Consider the following 19,196-nt stretch of genomic DNA (forward strand, 5'->3'; position numbering starts at 1 on the left):
TAGTGAGATATATTTTTGCGAAACTCCTGTTTTCAAAACACTATTGTTGCAAAAACAAAGGCGTTAAATGAATATCTGTCGATTTGCAATTGACATTTATGGACATTTTTAGATATATTTTGTTCTAAAAGAAAAGGAAAAACTTTTAATTTTTGTATCATTTTGTAACATGTGATACAGGTTATATAAAGAAAAAAGATAGAAAATATATATGTTGTAATATTGGTGCTTCGTAAGAAGTTTATTTTTTTTGACGAACGTTGAACGTAAACGCGTTTCATTTTCTTTTTAAATTCGTTCAATTTTAAAAAAAAATCTTAGATAAACGTATTTTAAATGAAATTTTTTAATTGGCCGTTTTATTTTAATCACGTGTGTAATATTATGTTTTAACTGGCCAATATTTATCGTTCTATAGAATAGTTTGTTAATTGCGAATAATATTATTTTACAGATTAGCATAAGTGTTAGAAAATTTTTTCTGGCCAAAAAACCTTTCAATTCTTCCATATAAAATAGCAGTTCCGGCACTGTCCTATCCTCGAATTCTTCCTTGCAGAGCCTTTTGTTGAGGTTATTGAGAGAGGAATTGGTCGAATTGGAGTTGCCGCTGCAACCGTGGTGAACGTTGGAAGAGCAAAAGAGGGCGATATTGGAGCAGTGGCCCACGTTATAACTTTGAGAGGAGTTGAAGAATTTCCCCGCGAAGTCTTGGTGCCTCACCAAATAACGCAGCTCGTCCCTGGTGAACGACAGAGCCATGTAAACGTACAGAGCCTCATTTTATATATATAGTAATAAAAAGTGACAGGTATCGCTCAATTTTCGCTCCACGATCATAAAGCATATGTACCTAGTCAATATTCATGACAAATTTAAACGATTTTTAATTTGCGAATGATTATGAGATTGTTATATATTTTATGATATTTTAAAAGGTTAAATAATATTCATATACGTTATTTGAATAATTATATTTGTCATGCAATAATATAAACGTATCTACAAAAGGCAATGACATACATAATACCTAGACTGACGATTCGTTCGTTCATTTAAAATGCATTTTTTTAAGCGTCGTTAAAAGCAAATCAGCTGGACCCGCCATTTTGGTAACACGTGTAAGTAATTATTCTCGTGTTAAAAACTACTATTAAATTGATAACTTCCCTTATTATCTCGATGATCCGGTAATTCTTTGATAGTTTGCATTCAGATATAAGAATAAATTGGCCCCTCAAATAATGATATGGGTAATAAAAATGGCGTCTCCAGCTGATTCGCATCGATGTACACTTGTAATGAATGAATCGTCAGTCTAGGTATTATATATGTCATTGATAAAAGGGTCAGTTAAATTGAATACTTATAGAAGCTGAATTGAATAATTATAGAATAGTGTGTATATATGTTAGCGTCTAATTTTTTCGGCAATATGATGTAGTTGTAGGCAGGATGAATGTGAGATTTCGGCAATGTATACATTGCCTGGTTAAATTAGGCAATGCATTCTATTTTACAAATTAATACATTTATTATTTATTTGAGATTAATTTTTTTTTAAATATATTTTTTGATATAATATTTTAATTTGTTATATTATTTTTTTAAATATATTTTTTGATTGATATTTTTTTTAATATAATGATTTTTAATGAATTTATTTTTCACGTAAATTTTTTCTTGATATATTTTTTGATAGCTAAATTTATTTTTATTTTTTGTGTTATATTATTTTTTTAAATATATTTTTTGATTGATATTTTTTTAAATATTTTTTAGATTGTATTTTAATTTGTTATATTGTTTTATGAAATATATTTTTTGATTGATATTTTTTTTTAATATAATGATTTTTATGTATTTATTTTTCACGTAAATTTTTTCTTGATATATGTTTTGATAGTTAAATTTTTTTTTATTTGTGTTATTATTATTTATTTAAATATATTTTTTGATTGATATTTTTTGATTGATATTTTTTTTTAGAGATAATATATTTTAATTTGTCATAATTTTTTTAAATATATTTTTTGATTGATATTTTTTTAAAATGATTTTTATATAATTTATTTTTAACGTAATTTTTTCTATTTTATATCTTTTTAGGTAAAAGTGACAAATGGTATAATCGTAGTTTTTGAACTTTTTTAAGTTTTTAAGTAAATTTAAGTGAAGATGTACTATAGAAAAGTTACAATTGTCATAATCGTTATTTTTTTTTGAGTTTTTTTAAAGTAACAAAGTAAATATATGTTTAGTAAACGTGTTAAATTAATATTTCAGTGAAGATGTACTATGGAAAAGTGACAATTGTCATAATCGTTATTTTTGAACTTTTTCAAAGTAAATAGATAAAAATATGTTTAGTAAACGTGTAAATTAATATTTCAATGAAGATGTACTATGGAAAAGTGACAATTGTCATAATCGTTAATATTGAACTTTTTTAAAGTAAATAGTTAAAAATATGTTTAGTAAACGTGTAAAATTAAAATTTCAGTTTAGATATGTTTTATATTTTTTAGGCACTAACAGGAATATTAACAATAAAATTCTTAAATTCGCTATTATTTATATATTGAAAATTAAAGATGAATTATTTTCCTGTAAATCGTCAATGCCTTGATATGATTAATCTCGAGATTTTAGCATGAATACATTAATGACCTCAAATGATAAATAATTTTACTATTATGATTACACCTTAATCTTCATAGCAGCCGGAAATGTTTTTTAACATAATTTATAATAGTAGACCGATGTATAAATAAAATATTTTTAGGATTAATCTATTTTTTTGTAATATATTAACTGTGAAATATTTAAATATAGAATCCTGCATCGGTTATTTGTATATCAACTAACTATAATATCTTTGACTTATTTATTTCAATTCTGTGAGTAAATATATTTTAAATATTTATTCACTTAAGTGAACTATCTAAAATTACAAGTTAGAGCTATTGAAATGTATATCTATCACTAAATACATTTTCATGTATATATTTATAAACAAAATAAATTTTAGCATTTAACTATGTTGCAATATAGCGTACATTAAATACTATTAGCCCTTATATTTATTACTAAGATTATGCGTCAAACATTATAAGTTCATCTAAGATTTTTTCGAGAAATAAAGGCCTTTGAGTAACTTCTTTTAAACTACATTTTATTGATAAATGCTAGGCTCTCTGTTTGAAGGCCTTTGGCCAGTTATTGTTTTAAATTTTCTTTAGGTTTATACTCTTTTTTTTAAAAAAAATTTTTCACAAATTTTATAAGGTCGTTATTTTTAATATTTTTGTGACATAGTGGTATATTCTTAATTATTTTTAAATAATATTTACCAAATCAGACATATCTGGTAAAATGGGTGGGAATTTTTTTACTTCCCCCTGCCCCCAACTTTATACGCAACTTAATATTATGTTAAAATACATTTTTACGCCATATTATTAATGGATATATGGTAGCAAGCCAGAAAAGATTTTATATCTTCATAATAGAAAAAACAATATTTACAATACACATTTTTTATTACTATATAATTCTATATAAATATAAATGAATCATTTATTTTGGCATAAATTATTTTTTGTATGACAATGTGAATTGCAGGACACATTAGATGCCTTGCATTTGCATCTATTGGTCCTACAATTTTGTTTGCAATGGCAACGTTTAAAACCTTGCCCAGAGCCTATTGAAGACATGCCAACCATTGTGCTAAAGGTATGACAACTTGGTGGCACATCTCCAACGTTAATAAAGTTTTTTTTTGCTAGCTCAAATTGTGACCTAGCATAATGACCAGATAAATGACCACGACTTGTTCCTAATTTATAAAATCCATCCGTGGATTTATCCGTAATTACTCCCAATAGCATTTTATGATCCAGTCTCCCCTGATCGACTGGTGGAATTGGCAATAATACGGAATCACCAATTTCTCCAGGTTTGAGTTTTTTGTCGCTACCTCTTTTCATCTTTGTAGCTTGTACTAATAAACCCTCTTTCGATATTTTCCTAATTTTCTTGATCGTATTAATATAGTTACGAATGGTATCGTCTTCGGTACCTATAAAAAATATTTGAATAATTTTACAAGATAAAAACATCACTTTATACCGGGTATAAAAATATGATTATGTAAATAATTAGATGGCTAAAATTGAATCGTAATGTAGGATTTTAAAGAAATATATTTTTTTTCAAAGAGAAAATATTTAAATATTTTATAATCACTTAAAATAATTTGTCATTAAGATTTATATTATAATTTAAAAAAATATTTCTTATAAAAATATATATCAAGATCAGGGAGAGGGGCAATATTCTTGCTGAGAGTTCGGATTATTTTCAAATTCCGCTGTAAAGTGTTATAAGATAAAAGAGGCGACAAAAAACTCAAACCTGGAGAAATTGGTGATTCCGTATTATTGCCAATTCCACCAGTCGATCAGGGGAGACTGGATCATAAAATGATATTGGGAGTAATTACGGATAAATCCACGGATGGATTTTATAAATTAGGAACAAGTCGTGGCCATTTATCTGGTCATTATGCTAGGTCACAATTTGACCTAGCAAAAAAAACTTTATTAACGTTGGAGATGTGCCACCAAGTTGTCATACCTTTAGCACAATGGTTGGCATGTCTTCAATAGGCTCTGGGCAAGGTTTTAAACGTTGCCATTGCAAACAAAATTGTAGGACCAATAGATGCAAATGCAAGGCATCTAATGTGTCCTGCAATTCACATTGTCATACAAAAAATAATTTATGCCAAAATAAATGATTCATTTATATTTATATAGAATTATATAGTAATAAAAAATGTGTATTGTAAATATTGTTTTTTCTATTATGAAGATATAAAATCTTTTCTTATAGGGAAGGCTTGCTACCATATATCCATTAATAATATGGAGTAAAAATGTATTTTAACATAATATTAAGTTGCGTATAAAGTTGGGGGAGGGGGGAAGTAAAAAATTCCCACCCATGATACCAAATGTGTCTGATTTGGTAAATATTATTTAAAAATAATAAAGAATATACCACTATTAAAAAACTAAAAGTGACTATATGATGTTACAAAAATATTAAAAATAACGACCTTATAAAATTTGTGAGAAATTTTTTTTAAAAAAAAGAGTATAAACCTAAAGAAAATTTAAAACATAAACTGGCCAAAGGCCTTCAAACAGAGAGCCTAGCATTTTTTAATCAATAAGATATAGTTATTATAATGTTTGACGCATAATCTTAGTAATAAATATAAGGGCTAATAGTATTTAATGTACGCTATATTGCAACATAGTAAAATGCTAAAATTTATTTCGTTTATAAATATATTCATGAAAATGTATTTAGTGATAGATATACATTTCAATAGCCCTAACTTCTAATTTTAGATAGTTCACTAAAGTGAATAAATATTTAAAATATATTTACTCACAGAATTGAAATAAATAAGTCAAAGATATTATAGTTAGTTGATATACAAATAACCGATGCAGGATTCTATATTTAAATATTTCACAGTTAATATTTTAGAAAAAAATAAATTAATCTTAAAAATTTTTATTTATACAACGGTCTACTATTATAAATTATGTTAAAAAACATTTCCGGCGGCTATGAAGATTAAGGTTTAATCATAATAGTGGAATTTTTTATCATTTGAGGTCATTAATGTATTCATGATAAAATCTCGAGATTAATCAAATCAAGGCATTGACGATTTACAGGAAAATAATTCATCTTTAATTTTCAATATATAAATAATAGTGAATTTAGGAATTTTATTGTTAATATTCCTGTTAGTGTCTATAAAATATAAAATATATCTAAACTAAAATTTTAATTTAACACGTTTACTAAACATATTTTTACCTATTTACTTTAAAAAAACTAAAAAATGTTCAAAAATAACATCATGACAATTGTCACTTTTCCATAGTACATCTTCACTGAAATATTAATTTAACACGTCTAAACATATATTTACTTTGTTACTTTAAAAAAACTCAAAAAAGAATAACGATTATGACAATTGTAACTTTTCTATAGTACATCTTCACTTAAATTTACTTAAAAAACTTAAAAAAGTTCAAAAATTACGATTATACCATTTGTCACTTTTACCTAAAAAATTAGCAATCAAAAGATATAAAATAGATAAAATTACGTTAAAAATAAATTATATAAAAATCATTTTAAAAAAATATCAATCAAAAAATATATTTAAAAAAATTATGACAAATTAAAATATATTATGTCAAAAAAAAATATCAATCAAAAAATATATTTAAATAAATAATATAACACAAATAAAAAAAAATTTAGCTATCAAAATATATATCAAGAAAAAATTTACGTGAAAAATAAATACATAAAAAATAAATACATAAAAATCATTATATTAAAAAAAAATATCAATCAAAAATTATATTTCATAAAACAATATAACAAATTAAAATACAATCTAAAAAATATTTAAAAAAAATATCAATCAAAAAATATATTTAAAAAAATAATATAACACAAAAAATAAAAATAAATTTAGCTATCAAAAAATATATCAAGAAAAAATTTACGTGAAAAATAAATTCATAAAAAATTATTATATTAAAAAAAATATCAATCAAAAAATATATTTCATAAAATAATATAACAAATTAAAATATAATCTAAAAAATATTTAAAAAAATATTTAAAAAAATATTTAAAAAAATATCAATCAAAAAATATATTTAAAAAATAATATAACAAAAATTATATCAAGAAAAAATTTACGTGAAAAATAAATATAAAAATCATTATATTAAAAAAAAATATCAATCAAAAAATATATTTCATAAAATAATATAACAAATTAAAATATAATCTAAAAATATTTTTAAAAAAAATATCGATCAAAATATATTTAAAAAAATAATTAAAATATATTACCTCTAAAATTTATTTAAAAATTTATATAACACAAAAAATAAAAAAAAATTTAGCTATCAAATGATATATCAAGAAAAAATCTGCGTAAAAAATAAATATATAAAAAATTATCATATTAAAAAAAATATCAATCAAAAAATATATAAAAAAATTAATATAACAAATTTTAATATATTTAAATATATTATTTCAATATATTTAAAAAAAAATATCAATCAAAAATTATATTTAAAAAAATAAAGAAAAATTAAAATATCAGAAAAAAAATACATAAAAAATAAATATACAAAAAATGATCCTATAAAAATATTATATTTTAAAAATATTATATTTTAAAAATATTATATTTTAAAAATATTATATTAAAAAAAACATATTATATCTAAAAAATAATGTTGTAAATTATAAAGAAAAATATTAATCTTAAAAAATTTTAATAATAAAGACAAAATTATTAATAATATAATATTACAAAAATAACACATTGCCTAATTTAACCAGGCAATGTTCACATTGCCGAAATCTCAAATTCATCCTGCCTACAACTACATCATATTGCCGAAAAAATTACGGCAATGTATACATTGCCGGAAAATTCACATTGACGCTAAGATATATATATATATATATCAGAGACCTGCAGGCCCGGCCCTAAGCCCGGCCCGTATTTTAAAATTTTTAAATATACCCAGGCCGGGCCTAAAAAAATTTTTTTTAATATATCTGGGCCGGGCCTAAAAATTTTTTTTTAAAATATATCCGGGCCAGGCCTAAGATTGTTAAACCCGGGCCGGGCCTTAATATTTTTTATAAAAATTTTTACATTATGAGTTAATGGTCATAAGGTTATATTACATTATAGTTATGATTAATATAATATTGGGTGATGGTTAACACACCACCCACAGATCGATCTAATTATTAATTTCCTGCATATACAAAGTATTAAAATATTTTTTTATAATTCATATCTAAATTTTTACAACATATTTTACCAAAACAATCAAATAAAGGAATATCTTAAATAAGCCCCAATATTCAAGTATTAATAATATATATTTTTTATAATTCATATCTAAATTTTTTGAATATTTACCAAAACAATCAAATAAAGGAATATCATGGCACAAAATACTAATGATATAATTAATAAAATTAAAAATAATATTTATTCTTTTAGAAATACAAATAATAATTTAAAATCTGAAATATGGGCTAAATTTAACATCATCATAGATGAAAATAAAAAAAACATTGGCTACGTACAATGTAAGAATTGTTCAAGTATATTATCTTATAATTATAAACATGGTACATCACATCTAAAAAGACATAAATGTGATGGTAAATCCATGAAAATTAATAAATTTTTTTACACCTGAAAAACCAACCTATAAATGTAATATAAAATATTTAAAAATTATAAAATATATTATATTAATATTGTGCAATTAGATTATATTTTCAAAATACTATTTATTATACATGCATTTAATAGCGATTTATTTTATTTTATAAATTAAATAGTAAATTAAATAGTAAATTAAATAGTAAATTAAATAGTAAATTAAATACAATATATTATATTCTCAAAATATTTTCCATTTTTATAAATTAATTATTAGTTTTATTTTTTTTAAATGCAAAATAAAATATAGTATATGCTCAAAATATTATTACCATTTTTATGAATATTAGTTTTATTTTTATAAATGCAATATAAAATATAGTATATGCTCAAAATATCCATTTTTATAAATAACAGTTTTATAATTTTTATAAATTCAATATAATATTCTCAAAATATTAGTTTTTTTCATGTATTTTTTAAATAATAAGCGATAATATTCGCTGAAAAATATGGTAAAATACCTCATGGGTGAATTTTTGTATATACCAGGTCGAATATAATTTTAAGAAATTCTGAGCTGGGCCTGAATTTTTTTTTAAATATCCGGGCCGGGCCTTAAATCTTTAAATCCGGGCCGGGCCGTGCAAATGGTGCCTCTGCAGGTCTCTGATATATATATAAAAGAATTGGAAATATAGAACTAATCGACCACATATTTTATTAGTGTTGTTATAAACGGCTTATTTTAACTCAATATTTTAGCCAGAATAATAGTGCCTAAGTCTAGAGATTTCTGTAATATATGTCTAGAACCTTTGTTCCTTCTACGAGCGAAATCTTCAGGGCTGGCGTAATATTTATCTGGATGAAATATTGAGTTGGCCACAACACTACTTGAAACCTATTCTCAAATAATACGTCTTCAATAAGAGACATGGTCGATATTTATCCTGAAATAATTATTTCAACCCTGAAGGGTAACAAAATCCTGTGCTGAGAAACATCCTAATTTTTGGCGAGATTTCTATAATATATGTCTAGAACCTTTGTTCCTTCTACGAGCGAAATCTTCAGGGCTGGCGTAATATTTTTCGGATGAAATATTGAGTTAGCCGTTTTTAAAAAATCGGCTCAAAACGAGCCGTTTAACAACACTATATTTTATGAAGTTTTCTTTAAAGATATAAAATGAAATAATATTCAAAATAAAATATTTTAAATTATTTATGTTCAGGAGTGTGAGTTTGAGGGAACAATAAAATTACCTTATAAATTATTTCTTATAAAAATTTTTAAACGAATACTTTAGGTCCTAACAGGCCATGCTGATCGTTGAATACCGATATGAGTTCCTTCAATGCGACCCTAAGATATTTCCTCCGTTCTCTCCTAATTTTGACGCTTGAAAATAAATATACATATTAAATAAATGCACTTAATTCTTCTATTTCCTTTCTTTCCTTTCCATTCTTTCTTTCTTTTCCTTCTTTCCTTTATATTTTGGCAAAATAAAATCAAAAAAATAAAGTAAATTTACGTTTCTTGTATGGTTACTATGTAGCATTCCTTAATTTCCGCTATCCGTTTAGCGTATCTGTTAAAAATAAATACAAATAAACAAAAAAAAATAATGATAATTACCCTTTAATGGTCTCGAAGTAATTCAAAACCGCGGCGTATATATTGATCGATTCGTCCCTGAAGATGGTCACGACGACGTTATTTCTGAGGGCCGCCTTCCACACCTCCCAAGCGTCGTTGAAGCTAGGGTTCGAATTGGTTTCGCCTTCCTTCCCCGCCAACAACGATGCCATCCCGTTCGCGTTGCTACCGACGCTGGAATCGGCACCGGTTTCCCCGGAGAAATTAGAAAAAGTTACGAGAGTAGGGTGGCACACCAATCCTATAAGCACTATCCACCGTTCCATCTTTTCGAGGGATAGGTATTCGCAGTGCATCTTAAAATGTTGTATGCGTGCGTGTTTTTTTTAAACAAATTTTTATATCGCTCGTCATAGTGGCCTGCGTTTCCGCACACGTAAACGATCACGTAAAATAAAAAATAATAATAATGTTGTCGGAGAAATGGGGGATTAATATTGGAAATAACTCGGTTGGTTTATAAGTTAATTGCTTTCTCTTTATTTCTTTTCTTCTCTTTTAATTTATTATAAAAGGAAAAAGTTTGTTATTTTATTTATCGGAATATTTATTTTCATTTAATTTATTATAAAGGAAAAATAGTATGTTATTTTGTTTATCGGAATATTTATTTTAATTTATTATTTATTATGGAAAATGATATGGCGTAATTTTAATATATAAATATAATTTTTATTGTAAATTATATGTTTTTTTTTTGTTTTTCTTTTTCAAATTTTTTGGAAATTATTCTTGGCTAAAATCAATAAAATAAAAGAAAGGAAAAGAAAGTAAAAATAATATAGAAATTTGTTTCAGTAGTAACAATAGGGTTCAGTGATAATAATAAGCCATTTATTAAAGTGAGCCATTTGTTAAAATGTTATTCGATATGATGCATTTATAGTGAATTCAGACGTTTTTGATTCCGATTCTTTAAGGTCCTAGCGTATTTTTCGCTGCGTATACAAATGGCAGCCAAAAAATCCGAATGTAAATTTTTTAGAGATCAGCTGATAAAGAATCAATTATCAAATATGTAAGTTCCCTTGAATGCCCTTAAAAGTCATGTGAGTTATGAAAAGAACTTATGAGGAAAAGATAAAATATGGGGGGAGAAATAGGAAATCAGCTTAATATATAAAAGGGATCATTTTGTACGTGAACATTATAAAGGTATGCGACAAATAAGAGCGGCCCAGCTGCTAAGCCGACATGAATGCGTCCTTATTATGTCTCAATACTATTTTTAACAGATAGTGTTTAAATCAAGAGAGCAATGGTCCACACTAGATGAGTCTAACGCCCCAAATTCTAGGAATACAAATATGGGTAGAAGATATTATCTTAAATGAGAAAATGGAATACTATAAATAAAAAATATAACTCCTTAAGATATGGCCCATCAGTGACGAATATTCTCGTATTTAAAACAAATAAATTTTAGATAATCTTATATTTCGAAGATGATTAAAATTTAAAATTATTAGATTTTTAAGACCTTTATATTTAAAAAAAAAATATATAACATTAAATACAATATAAATGTACAATTTTGTATTTAATTTAAAAAAAAAAAATATCTATCGAATATCTTATTAGTGTTTGGATGGGGATATATATGACCCCGTTGTTAATTTAGAAAAGAAAGATAAACACAAACATGTGATATAAGAAGAGAAGAAGAAAAAAAGGATTTTTATACATGTATACATATTTACCGTGTCAGTCTGGGCCGGGGCATAACTGGTGCCCATATTAGTGACTCCCAACATACCCGCGTTACGCCATTCGTTAGCCGTTAGGTTACGGCGAGTAAAGAGTTCCGCTAGACCGCTGCCTTTTTTTAAAAAATATATATATTCATTGACTTCTTTTCAATCATTCACTTAATTGTTTCGGAAATTATCAAGTTATGAAATAATGATTGAATGGATGTATAGTTATATAATTTACGAAAACAAGCGGAAAGCAATCGCCTCGCGTGAGGTCTCAATTGATCGCGAAGGGCGGGAAGCGGAGCTGAAGCGGATTCCGAAGATCCACCTATGGTTAATATTTTTTTAAAATATTTAAAGTGTTACATTGAAAAAGTTTAAAAATCGAGTCCTTTTTTTATGGCGGGAATAATCGTGTAAAAATATTTAAAATGCGCATGCGCGCATATTATTTGGAAATTATACTTCCTTGAGTGGCGCTTCCCCCTTCCGTTAGTCTTTGCAAGGCGTGACCGAGCCTGTGAAAGGTTGGGTCCAGCGGGGCCGAACGGGCCGAGTGATATAGTCCAACTATTCGGTGCCTGTCGGGTATCGAGAAAAGGAGATAGGTCAGTGAAATGTACAAGGTCGTAAGATCGAGGTACGCCACGGTTAAATCGTAACAAGTTGTCTGAATAAGGAGTTATATCATACGTTTAATTTTAAAATTGTAGCATGTACAACAAATCAGCTGCGTGATACGCCATTTTTTGGTTTACCTAAAAGGGCCTCATTTAATAGTAAACGCGTAATGTTCGGGCGTCGCGTTATTTAAAATATAAATACGAAACATTACGAATGATAAACGCTATGACAAAATTTGAAGGAAAAAAAACGTATACGTTGCGACGCGTCGATAAAGAAATTCGCGATCCGCGATTATAAAAAAAAAATAATGGCGAATTCGATTTTTAAAAAAAAAAGGAGTGGGATTTTTCTAAAAAAATATGGCGCCAAATGATTTTGATCAATGAACATATGAATATTAGGCATCGGCAAAAGATCGGGTTCGAGCCCGGTCGAGTCTAATATTTGTTTTTTTTCAAAAAATCGGGCCGGGCCGGGTCGGGTTTCGAAATCTTTTTTAAATTATATCTTAAATTTGTATATTTAAATTTTTGCTCCTTATTCGCAATATAGTATCCGAAAAATCCTTTGCCCATTCCAAACATAAATTTCCTATCGGAAAATAGTATCCAATTTGTATTGCGCAGAGTTGTTAAAGGATCTAGATACAAGTATTGATAAAAATATCTGTATCTAGATATTATTTTAGACGATGTATCTGTATCTAGATCCATTTAAAAAGTATCTTTTAACATCTCTGGTATTATGTAATGGTTAAAAGAAGAAGAATACACAAAAAGTCACGTGTTATTTATTTTCGCGCAGTTAAACATAAACTAAAGAGGGGCAATCAAACCAAACAATGAAAATAAGAAAAATAACCATAAGAAGCAAAAATGCGATTAAATATAAAACGCTATTTAACACCACCCCCCCCCCTTACCTAAATAGGCAACGGGGGTGGGTGGGATGGTATAGACCTCGATCGATTTTACATATATTCTAGGTAAAGATTCTTGTATATACTGATTGGGAAAAAAACAAAGTTTCAAGGACTGGATACATAATTTTATCGCAGAGTTCAGATCACTATATTAGCAAAATCTTGAACTGCGCTGCAGAATTTCAAGGGACACTTTGAGATCCCTAAATCTCCGGCTCCGGTAGAGTTAAGGGGCTATCATATTTCGGATTCGTCAATTACAACGTCTTCATTAACTCGTATATACCAAATTTTAGCAAAATCTGAGATGGTCGGGTTGTAGGGTGATTTTGATTTGATGCGGAATGACCCTTTGGCTACTAAAATCTTAATTTTATATTTCACTGATTCGCACCGATTATACGCTTATTTCCACATTTAATATAATTATATTAAGCACCCAATATCCAAAAAAAAAATGCTAATTCCTAATAAATAGTAATAATATAAAAAAATATCATGGATATCGAATTCAATTTTATAAACTGCTGTTACAACATAAAACGCCATCTAACGGAAATTTATTTATTTATTTTTATAAAACGATAACAAACTTTGTAGTTGGATATATAAGTTGAGAAATATTTATATCTTCCTAAATATTTTTTGAAAAAAAATGAAAATTAAAAGTTGACTTAAATATTAAATGATGGTTTTTAATAGTTTGTCCCTGGTATATATTTGATATATTAGCTATTAAATCCGTTATAAAAAAAACTATATTATAGAAATATTTCAAATAAAAAAAATCAATTATATAAAAAATTAACCTATTCCCACATGTGAAAAATTTGAATCTTTTCACTAATTTTTATTAACCCAATTTTTTTTTAACCAATCGTTATCTCTTCCCTTATAGGACATATGTCAAGCGGAAGGAACCTTAAAAAATTTTTTTTTTAATATAGGCGGCAAAATAAGACCCCATGATGTTGAAAATTTGAATGATGAACTTCTTCTCCGTTTAATGGCGATTTCCAGGGGTTTACCCAGGTTGGCCAGTTTTTCCTCCTATTTAAATCATCGGGAAATTTTGTAACAAGGTTTTATACGATCGGATAGTGTTGTTAAACGGCTCGTTTTGAGCCGATTTTTAAAAACGGCTAACTCAATACTTCATCCAGAAAAATATTACGCAAGCCTGAAGATTTTGCTCATAGAAGGAACAAAGGTCTGGACATATATTAACAAAATCTCAAGGCTTAGGCAATATTTTTCTGGCTAAAATATTGTGTTAGCCGTTTTTTAAAATCGGCTCAAAACGGGCCGTTTTACAACACTACAATCAGATGCCCTTCCCTGACATGAACCCCTTTTAGGTCGTTCATACAACCTCCGTCGAGGAGACGGTGATCCTATTCTAGAACCCAGACCACGGGGAAACCTTTTAGACCTCCATTAGCCGCCAAAAGACGTTGCCACTCCCCCGCCATGATGAGGCTGAAGGTATGGGGATTGAACGATAACTAAAATATATGTATAAAAAAATGTTTTAAAAGTATTTTGGGCTCTGTTTAATAAGAGTTTCTTGAGCAAAAAATGAGAGCTAACCCTGTAAATTTAAAAAATTTGTGCTAAACTTCATATTAATTAGAACACCATTATAAAAAGATATTTGAGGCTTATCCATGTAAATTTAATTTCTCGGGTCAAAACATGGATCGTTATTTCCCCGTTCGAGCTACCAATTATTCCCTTTTTAACAATGGCCTTTGATTGGGCATCGTTTCAAAGTGGTACCACTTCTTGGAGGCCGGTCCGATCTCCTATATTGCCGATATTAACTTGATATCAGCCGATTATATTTCGTATTCTGTAAGCTCCACTAATCGTTTAAATATTTTAATGCGTTCCATCTAGTGTCGCAAAAATCGTTCCATCGGAGTCGATTTTTTCTAAAAAAAACGGGCAACTTCACTGTTTTATCTAGTAAAATATATGAGATTTTGGTCATAGATGGCGCAAAGTGTTTGGACATCTATTAACTGAATCTCGAGGCTTTGGTATCACTACATAATAAACCTACTCCATCTATATACTTTTTAAGGCCGCATTCCTAGTGGGATGTGATCCGACACGATTTAAACAGCTGATTGATTTTTTTTTAAATCTGTTTATGAGATCAATTTTATTTTAAATAATAAAATATTGGTTTTAATAAAGAAAAATTGATTCTCGTAAACCGATTTAAAAAACCGATCAGCTGTTAAATAGTGTTGGATCGGATCCCACTATGAATGCGGTCTAATAGTATAACCATCTATAATTTAACTATACCACGTTAAAGTAAGTTATTTAAATATATTAAAATGATCAGAAATCACTTTATTTGTATGATAACATTTAAATCTATTTACATATTATCTGTAATATAACAAATAAATATATCATCAATTCCAAATATATATTTTTTTTTAATTAAGACGCCATTTTATCGGATCGGAAAATTTAATAATATTGGCCGATAATCGATATTTTAAAATATATGGAATATCGCTCGATCCGATAAAAAGATATCGGTTCATCACTACTTAAAATATTTTTAAAAAATAATAAATCACCTTTAAAAATAACAAAAAAGGGGTTAGCTAATATTTACAATAACAATATCATCATATTAGATCTATTAATCCTTAGTTAGAGCGGAAATTATAAAAAATTAATAAATAGATTAGCATTCCTAATTATTACTCTAACCCCCCATTGTTTCTGGCACAATCGGTGCTTTTGGACCCAGAGCAAAGGATTATTTTTCAAGGCACTTGGTCAAAAAATTGCACTTAATTTTGGGTAATCCTCGGGAAGGTTTTTATACTTCAATGAATTTCAATGAAAATTTGTAGGTTTCATAGTATACGTGTTAATTTTTTTTAATATATTACATTATTTTATTACCTTAATTTTCTTTTTATATATCCCAATATCTTATATTGTAAATTGTAATCATTTTTAAATTAAAATAATAAATATATATAAATAGAATAAATTGTACTAATAAGGTGATAAGGGAATAATAAAATTAAAATGAGACAAAACTTAGTACCAAACTTGATAATGATCTCTTGTCAGATTCCTTGTCAAAAGATAAACATGTACAGTAATTATGCAAGGGGGGGCTTTGCATAATTTACATATTCTTAAAATGAATAAATAACTATTAGGTTTTGAAGCATTAAAATTAGATAGGATTGTGTCTGATTTAGAAAAAAAAATGTTTCAATAACTTAGTTTATTATTATTTATTCTAATAACTTATTATACCTGTTTATAAGAGGAAAATCAAAAAAAAACCTTTTTAAAAGAGGCAATTATATTGATAATAATATAGATCTAATAATTTTTAATGTTTCAATAATAAATAATTAATAATCTATGAGATAACCATCATATAAAATAAATTTTAATATATTTACTATGGTTGTTAAAAAGCCAGATTATGGGTCAATTTTTTAAAATAACCCAATTATTTAACAAAATAAGATTATGTAGCCCTCAAAATTTGGCCAATAGAGGCTCGAGTCTTTCTACCACCATCTAAAAGGAAAATTTCAATGCTTACATAATATTATTATGGTATAAATCTTAAAATCAACCTGTAACTGGTTTTTAACAACCCTAGCATTCAATATATCATTTAAATCTTATTTCTAATTTTTTTTTAAATTAATAAAACATATTTAAGATAAAATTTATATAAATAAATAATTTTAATTTATATATATATGCAATATTACTATGTCAAAATTTATTTGAAGCGCATCAATATTAGTTAGGAGTTCTGTCACATGGTCCTTGAATTCTAAATAATCAACAAATGTGTAATAATATTGGTCAAGATTCCTGAGAACCTCATTCTTTACAGCAATCAAGGGGGCAAAAGTATTCTGTTTATAATAAATATTTTTATTTATACAATTATAATGATGTATAATATTCAAATAATGTGTGGCATAATAGAAAATATCTAACTACCATATTTCCTTTAACATCTATAGCTGGAAACTTTTTAGATATAAGTTTGAGACATGGCTCCAATGATTTATCAGTCAAATAGGGAGGCTTACTTTTTGGATCATTACATGTCTAAGATAAAATATTTATTATAATAAATAACATAAGACTATAAATTGCACCTTCTTAATATTGTACAATCGTGTTAATAGCCCATTTCCTCTATTATTTAGAATAATTAATTTTTCGGCGATCTTTTGTTGCCCAGGTTGAATTGCTCGAGCCATGCACTTTAGATTTATTAACTTAATGAGGAAAATATGTACTAATAATGCTTATTTCTTAATTTAGGATTTTGGTTCATCAAGTGCTAAAATTTTGAAGTGATAGTACTGTATTGTATTGGTTGAATCATTAATAAAAAATAATACTATATCTACTGATCAGCCAAAAAATTTTTATTTAATCATATTTATTTATAGATTCTTCTATGAACATTAAATCTCAATATTGATAGTAATCATCAAAACTTACACTCGAGAATTTAAACTTAAAATTAGCCATCACCCACCTTTAAAGTAATTAAATTATACTGTAGTTCTCGGGTATAGGCTATTTTTTGCCCCACTCCTTTTTAATAAGCCTATAGAGGTTTAAGCAACATTTTTCGAAATGTTGTGCCTACAGGTACGTGCAGCTTGCCCACAAACGTGTAAAGGGCTCCTCATTTTCTCCCCCTAATTAACTATCCAGTTTGATGTATTTGAGGAAAACCTAGCGTATCTCTGTAGTACCCACAACCAAAGGGCGAAAACGCTTTTATCACGTATCACCAGGGTTGGGCAAATTTTCAGAAAATTGTATTCGGATACAGATACAGATACTTTATAAAATTTTGTATTTAAGATACAAGATAATTTAGAAAAATTTCAATAAGAGACAAGATACTTGTATTTTTTTTAAAAAAAGTATCTAAGATACAAGATACTTTTTTTAAAAACTTTAAATAGTCAAAATCAAAATGTATAAAGCTTTATTTTCTTATCTATAATATAAATTTATAAAAAAATATTTAAAATAAATTGTAGAAAATAACAAATTTATTTTATAATGCAATATTCCATTTAATAATTATATAATTAGTAAATAATAATAAATCAGCATCATAAATCAGCATTATTTTTTAATATTATTAATTTTTCAAATGATTTATCTTTCAATCTTTGACGATTTGGTCTATTAACATATTAGCAAAGCTAAATAATCTTTCAACGGGGGCTGAGGAGGGTAATATTGTGTTATATTTAATAAATATTTCTTTTATATATTTATAACTATTTAACATATTTATACTCCGCCTGTCATCTTTCATATAATTTAGGACCTCTATTTCATAATCATTTGTTGAATTATTAGAATTGGGTGTGGTACTTTTAAGGCAAAAGTAATCATCATCTTCATCAATTGAAGATTTTGTTGAAGTATTAATTTCAATATTATTTTTAAAAACAATTAAAACTTCATGTAATAACAAATCCTGAAGGTATTTTTTTTTCTTTTTCACCATCAAATCAACGTTTTTAAAATAGGGATGAGAAATAGTTTCCAAAAATGCATTTTTTAAATTGTTTGCAAAATCATATATATTTTTAAATCTTTTATTTAAATAATTTTCTATGGCAATAGCTAATGGTTTGCAAAATTGTAGAATGGTTTGAATTAAATTTGTAATTTTTTTTTAACGACATTTAAAATTGGAGCTGATTCTCCATAATAGCAGTTGATTTCAATCTGTATTTTGTCAATCGCTATAGTCAATGGGGCCATTATATTGCAATATTCTTCTAAATATTGAATTTCAATATCTCTTAATTTAGGAAATTCTAATTTTTGACATAATTTAGGAAGTTCGCCTTTAAATTTTAATACTATAAAGACTATCATACAAACTATTCCATCTAGTGCAACAAGGTGTAACTAATTG

General features: G+C 26.5%; 1 protein-coding gene across 1 annotated transcript in view; it reads right to left on the bottom strand.

Annotated features, from left to right (window-relative positions):
* The window catches only part of LOC135922652 (nck-associated protein 1-like), a 37,449-nt gene extending 19,916 nt beyond the window's left edge, over positions 1-17,533 (bottom strand). Inside the window, exons 1-10 of the mRNA XM_065457080.1 lie at positions 17,395-17,533; positions 17,234-17,344; positions 16,996-17,145; positions 12,139-12,343; positions 11,912-12,001; positions 11,677-11,795; positions 9,956-10,272; positions 9,852-9,908; positions 9,619-9,715; positions 495-777 (exon numbers count right to left, since the gene is read on the bottom strand). Coding sequence (XP_065313152.1) covers positions 495-777; positions 9,619-9,715; positions 9,852-9,908; positions 9,956-10,272; positions 11,677-11,795; positions 11,912-12,001; positions 12,139-12,343; positions 16,996-17,145; positions 17,234-17,344; positions 17,395-17,499 — 1,534 coding nt within the window. The 5' untranslated portion in view covers positions 17,500-17,533. The remainder of the gene's footprint in view (positions 1-494; positions 778-9,618; positions 9,716-9,851; positions 9,909-9,955; positions 10,273-11,676; positions 11,796-11,911; positions 12,002-12,138; positions 12,344-16,995; positions 17,146-17,233; positions 17,345-17,394) is intronic.
* Between the last annotated feature and the right edge of the window lie 1,663 nt (positions 17,534-19,196).

Source organism: Gordionus sp. m RMFG-2023, chromosome 1 (assembly GCF_954871325.1).
Source record: "Gordionus sp. m RMFG-2023 chromosome 1, tfGorSpeb1-WG-v2, whole genome shotgun sequence".
Classification (NCBI taxonomy): Eukaryota; Metazoa; Nematomorpha; class Gordioida; order Chordodea; family Parachordodidae; genus Gordionus; species Gordionus sp. m RMFG-2023.